This window comes from Elaeis guineensis, chromosome 7 (genome assembly GCF_000442705.2).
Source record: "Elaeis guineensis isolate ETL-2024a chromosome 7, EG11, whole genome shotgun sequence".
NCBI lineage: Eukaryota > Viridiplantae > Streptophyta > Magnoliopsida > Arecales > Arecaceae > Elaeis > Elaeis guineensis.
The window spans coordinates 91484244-91490274 of record NC_025999.2 but is presented as its reverse complement, the minus strand read 5'-3'; the positions used below and the strand labels follow the sequence as shown (position 1 = coordinate 91490274).

Genomic DNA, 6031 nt, shown 5'->3' with positions numbered 1-6031 from the left:
ACAAAAAGGTTTGCTTTTATGCGAACTGTTTGATAATCATAGACTTATTGCTATTATGAGAACTGTTTGATCATCATAGAGTTATTTAAGAAAGCATCAACATTTAGTACATGCAATACAACTTCAGTAGAAGCACGTTCAGAGAGGAACAGGAGTCTCGAAATCTATTTTATCTTGTTTGTCATATACTGAACAAACGGGAACATCGAAAGCAAAGCAGTTCAAATTAGGTGGAGATGCTCTTGTTGATACCTAAAAGGATTGTTGGGTGTTCTAACATCAGCACCATTTGATGCATCCATAGCATCAGAAAATCATAGGAAATTCACATGGAGATTGAGACAGAATATTGTAGGAAAGCGTGAACAGCAGTCAAAGTGGACAAGACCAGGATTTAGGTAAATGTGTCACTAAAAGGAAAAGGGGAGAAAGGGATTCAACAACACCACTCAATAAAGATTATGGCCTTAATAGAAAACAGTAACAATCAGATCCTTAACCTTGAGATCACAAAAGTTGTTTGTTGCAGCAAAAGTCGAAATACAGAAAACAGGTTGCAACGGCAACATAATGTACCACAACTACAGCACCAATCCTCAGTTGTACGATAACTGGAGATCAGATACCATCCAGAGTTTTGATGTAAGATTATAGTGGTGTCAACATACCCTTCCAACCATCATTCTCCGGTCTGAACTTAAGAACATCTAGTTCTGATGCATATATAACTTAAAAACTTCAAATAATCTCAATGCCTATGCAAAAGTGGCTTTAAGACTTTTCTGAGTGAAATAGCAGCATCAAGACTTCAATTTATAAAAAAGAAAAAAAAGGTCCCACGCACACATGAATTTAGACACTAACAAGATAGTTGATTGGCCAAACGCCCCGTTAATAGCCCACGTGGACTTCATGCGCAGCCAGCACAGCACTCTGAAACACCTTATGATCTTATCATTAACATATGGCAAGGCCATGCGAGCAGTTAAAGACAGACATATCATCTAACAATATGTTCTAGGCCCAAGCATACATATTAGAGATGACTTCACACGATCAAAATTCAAGGCAGAACAAGCAAATGGCAGTAGAAACCCAATTAAACCCACATCAATAACAGCTTGCCAGGTCTGCCGAAGGAAATAATATATCTAATTGCTCTCATCTACATCACCGAAGTTCCAGAGTCTGCAAAGGAATTTGACGCAGCCGGGAAAAGTTAAGGTGCTGTTAGATTTTCAACATGAAATATGATCATGATGTTAATTATCATTCGAAGTTATTGGGTTAGTACCAGCTCTAAACCAGGCAAGATGATCAATGAAGGGACAACAAGCATTGACATACCACATGTACATGTCTGGCAAAAACAGATATACCATCAAGACAACCTTTTTTCAAGTGTTTCACTTATTTACACCCTACTTAATAACATGAAAAAGGAGACCTACCACACTACCACACTACCACACAATACTTAAAATTTTAAGTTAAGACAACAGAAAGAATGCGCCTCGTGATCTTTTACATGGCATGTATAGTACTAAATGGTTTGCGAGCTTCTTACTGCTTGTTCTGAGACTGCAGCCAGCCCTTGCATCAGCCTAACAATCTCAGCTGTATCATCCAGATAATATTTGGCCTTACTGGGCTTCCGACCAACCGTGCATGCAAACACTTCCGCTCCAGGACCTAGAGAACTGCCTGCCATGGCATGGCTAATAACCTCAAACATATCTTCATCAGACCTGTCATCTCCGATACACAGCATGAAGTCTGGTGATAAGCCCCTCTCCTGCATCACAGACAGTAGGCGCTGGGCCACCAGGCCCTTGCTCACACCCTGCAAAAAATAATTCAGATCATCCTTAATCATCACTAAAGCAGGCTCACAATGGATGAAGGAAGTCGGTTTAAGACTACGGTTCCAAACCTGTGGTTTAACCTCCACAATGTGTGGACCACTCTTCACCGATACCGGCTCATTTGCGAGAACACTCTCAAGATGATCAAGGAGCTCCTTGGCTTGGCAGGACCCAAAGTCAGGATCAGCATCCTCATAGGACCAGACAAGTGCAGTTTCCTTATCTTCGATGGTCGAACCATCAGTTGTTTCAGTGTATAGATTCATTACAGGCTCCGCAATCTGCTTCCAGCCACAGTCAGCAACAGGAATGCATGTTTCCCACTCAGCATCTCTCTTCGACCTGAAAGTAGACAATGCTCTAGCTATAACTTCCATTCCAAACCAACTAAAGAAGTAACCAAGTCCTGATAACTACCTGAGGAAGTAGCCATGCTCTGCAGCCATACCCAGATTCTCGCAAGGCGAAAACCACTCGCTGAGAGTGCTTCGACTTCTAGCACTCACTAGAAAGACCACATTATTCGTATCGGAACACAAGCTATTTAAGATTTCGATGGACCTTGAGCTGGGGCTCTTATTGATCGTCGCTTGCGGCATCAAAGTACCATCATAATCCAACAGGATGGCCCGAGTTTTAGTTCTCTTATACGCTGAAACAATGTGCTCCATCGCCAGCTTCCTAAAGTTTGAATCAAGAGCCACAACCCTGAACCCCAAACCAAACCCAATTCCCCAACACCTCCTCCTAGAATGGTCCCTACACGTCCTCGCCAAATCCTGCAAGAAACTATTTGCCCAGTAGCCCACATCATGTGTGCTCACATACCTATAGTGTTTCTCATGCCTTAGCTGCTTCTCTGGCTCAGACATCTCCAAGGCATAGACCATTGCATCAGCCACCGCTTCTATATTCCATGGATTCACCCGGATTGCCCCGCTCAATGACGGCGAGCACCCGATGAACTCCGAAAGCACCAACATACTCTTCCTCGGCGAAGAAGGATTCAAACCCAAGACACTATCCAAATTCTCATTCCCTTGTCGAGCAATGATGTACTCATAAGGGATAAGATTCATGCCATCCCTCACCGCCGTCACCAGACAACACTCTGCCACCACATAGTAAGCCATTCTCTCATAGAATTGCAGCGGGTCATTGATCAAAATAACAGGTTCATACCCATTCCCACCATAGGCATCATTGATCCTCTTCGCCGTCGCATGGGTCTCCTCCTGAACTTCCCTCACATCCTTCCCCCTCCCCCTCGCTGGGTTAGCGATCTGAACCAAGACCACCTTCCCCCGCCACTCGGCGTGCTGCTTGAGCAACTCCTCCATGGCCAGCAGCTTCAAGCTGATCCCTTTAAAGATATCCATGTCGTCGACACCGAGAAGCATCACCCTTCCCCGATCCCGGAACTGCTCGATGAGCTCCGCCACCTTCGCCTCTGTCTCCGGGAGGCTCAGCACCGAGCGGAGCTGACCCATATGAATTCCGACAGGCAGTATCTTAATGCTAACCGTCCGGCCATAATACTCCAATCCAATATAACCCCTCTTGGACTCATACGACAGCCCGAGCATCCTACTACAGCAGGACAGAAAATGGCGAGCATAATCGAATGTGTGGAATCCGATCAAGTCGGAGTTCAGCAGGGCACGCAGGAGCTCCTCCCGGACGGGCAACGTCTTATAGATTTCCGACGAGGGGAACGGACTATGGAGGAAAAATCCGAGCTTGACGCGGTTGAACCTTTTCCTGAGGAAGGTTGGCAGGACCATGAGGTGGTAGTCATGGACCCAGACAAAATCGTCATCAGGGTTGATAACCTCGAGAATCTTATCGGCGAATATCTTGTTAACGGAGACGTAGGCCTGCCAGAGGGAGCGGTCGAAGCGGCCGCCGAGCTCCGGCGACAGCGGGAGCATGTAATGGAACAGCGGCCAGAGCTGCTGCTTGCAGAAGCCATGGTAGAATCGGGCGAGGAGGTCGGGCGGCAGGAAGGCCGGCACGCACTTGAAGGTGTCGAGGAGGATCTGGCTGACCTCGTCCTGGTCGGCGGGGGGGATCTCGTCGCGAAGGCAGCCGACGTAGATGAATTCCATGTCACAGTGATCTCCAATGGCATCCTTGAGCTGGAGGAGGAGGGAGTCCTCGTCCCAGGAGAAGGTCCAGCCGCGGCCGTCGGGGCGGCGGTGGGCGCGGATGGGGAGGTGGTTGGCGACGACGATGGTGCGGTCACGGGGGGAGGAGGACGGGCCGGCGGAGTTGTCGGAGTCGGAGTCGTCGTCGAGGTCGGAGATGATGCCGGCCACCGTCATCACCCGGGGGATCCGGCGGCGGATCCGGCCGATGGACGGCGGCTCGCCGGAGGCCAACTCGAGAAGATTCGAGTAGGATCTAGACACCATCTTTCTAAGGGGAAACAGAAATTCTATCACTTCCCAGAGCAAAAGTTCCGGCAAGAAGAGCTCCAAGATAGGATTTTCCTGGACAGAAACGGGACACTTTTGGACTCTAGCTTAATGAAAGCCAACAGAAGAGGGTCTGGTGATGATTCGATGGCAGAGTGGAGGTGAACAGAAATCAGAGCTTGAGAGCCGAATCCATCAAAGAAGAGTAGGAAAAGCTCGAAATTTGGATAAAAATTGGAAATTTCTACAAGGAATCGAATCCGAACGTCAACAAAATCCAATCGTTTTCAGGAAGAACTGATTGAAACACGAATCTGTGCTCATCACTGCGAAACAAGCCGAAAAAATGCTGAAATTTATGAGAAAAGAAAACGAAGAAATCTCATTTGAAGCATTGGAAGGAGAGTAGAGCTCTGGAAATCAACAGAGTAAAGGAACAAAGAGATCTTTCTGAGGGAAAATGGAGAGTTAGCCAAGTCGAAAGACGATGTTCTACTCCTATTTGATCTCGAGCTCTAGAAAAGGAGATGGAAAAAAGAAAGGAAAGGACTAGAGAATTAGCTACTTGAGGATTGCCCTTCAAGGAGCGAAGAGCCGCCGCCATTTTTTTATACCAGACAACAGAACAACGCTGGAAAGCCGAAAATATCTAACTTGTTTTTATTATTACCCATAAAATGCTTTACGTCCCTTGGGTTTTTTATTTTTTTATTATTCACACTCCTTGTTACCTTGTGACTGCACTGTGAGAAAATATTAAACAAATGAGAAAATCTCTGAAATTTTTAAGAGATTTCTCCCAAAACACCCTACCATAAATTTTAATATTGCAGACACACCGTACTGCTTGCTCGTCCAGTGCGAACTAATCTAGCAAAAACCCAAAAAAAAAAAAAAAGAAAAAATCGTTAGTCAATTAAGAACTTTGCATCAAGCTATCAATTATAGATAATTATAGCTTATTTTTAAGTTAATTTCTTGAAAAAGACACATACGTTGTATCAATTCCTACCAAAGAGTTCAGTCTGATAAAAAATAAATAAATATTGATGTGCCTTCAGATTAGATATACAAGTTATCTGGTCACCGCTCAAAATAAATATACAACCTGATTAAATCTTTTATCAAATTAAATAAAAAGAGTGAAATTACAATCGTATTCTTTCCTTTTATAAAGGTAGGAATGGCGTTGATAAATGTGAGCACGTCTTATTGATATTAAAAAACAACTTAGTGCATGGTGAAAAATGAAATTGATCGTGTTGTTGATAAATGTGTGCACTTCTTCTTCAAGTACTGTCGAACGAATTCGATGAGGAATTACAGAGGTAGAGTGAAACAACTCCCTCCCCCCCAAGCATCGCAGCAAGCATGTCCACCGGCTGGTTGGCTTCTCTAAAAGCGTGGGTGATCCTAACGTAATCCACCGCCTGTAAGCATTGGACAATGTCTTCCAGCAGTGGATGGGGGAAAGACATTGGAGCAGACCAAGTCGGAGGGTGGCAACAATTACTGATCCATTTTGCAACCATTTGGGAATCACCTTCAATCCAAAAACAAATTAAACCCAGCTTGAAGACGGCGTTCCTCACCGCATGCCAAGCGGTCTGGAGCTCTGCTTCCGGGACGTAAAATGCCTTTGAATGAATTGCCTCCACATACCATACCACTCCATAATGATCTCTGATAATGTATCTCAGTCTGGTCCTATCTACAGTCCAAGAAGCATTGAAATTGATCTTAACCTGA

The 6031-nt window shown here is 45.0% G+C and overlaps 1 protein-coding gene across 1 annotated transcript; it reads right to left on the bottom strand.

Annotated features, from left to right (window-relative positions):
- Positions 1-1376: 1376 nt before the first annotated feature.
- LOC105048485 (alpha,alpha-trehalose-phosphate synthase [UDP-forming] 6) lies at positions 1377-4890 on the bottom strand. The gene is made up of 3 exons (XM_029265567.2): positions 2283-4890; positions 1934-2207; positions 1377-1843 (listed from the first exon to the last, which is right to left on the bottom strand). The coding sequence occupies exons 1-3, from the start codon at positions 4277-4279 to the stop codon at positions 1544-1546; spliced, it is 2571 nt and encodes an 856-aa protein (XP_029121400.2). The 5' UTR covers positions 4280-4890; the 3' UTR covers positions 1377-1543.
- Between the last annotated feature and the right edge of the window lie 1141 nt (positions 4891-6031).

Bases quoted from the DNA above. Each gene is read 5' to 3' on its own strand.
- LOC105048485 (XM_029265567.2), bottom strand. From the start codon at position 4,279: ATGGTGTCTAGATCCTACTCGAATCTTCTCGAGTTGGCCTCCGGCGAG. The intron at 2,208-2,282 runs GTAGTTATCAGG...GTCTACTTTCAG, and splicing joins GAGCATGGCTACTTCCTCAG to GTCGAAGAGAGATGCTGAGT. The intron at 1,844-1,933 runs GTTTGGAACCGT...TATTTTTTGCAG, and splicing joins TTGTGGAGGTTAAACCACAG to GGTGTGAGCAAGGGCCTGGT.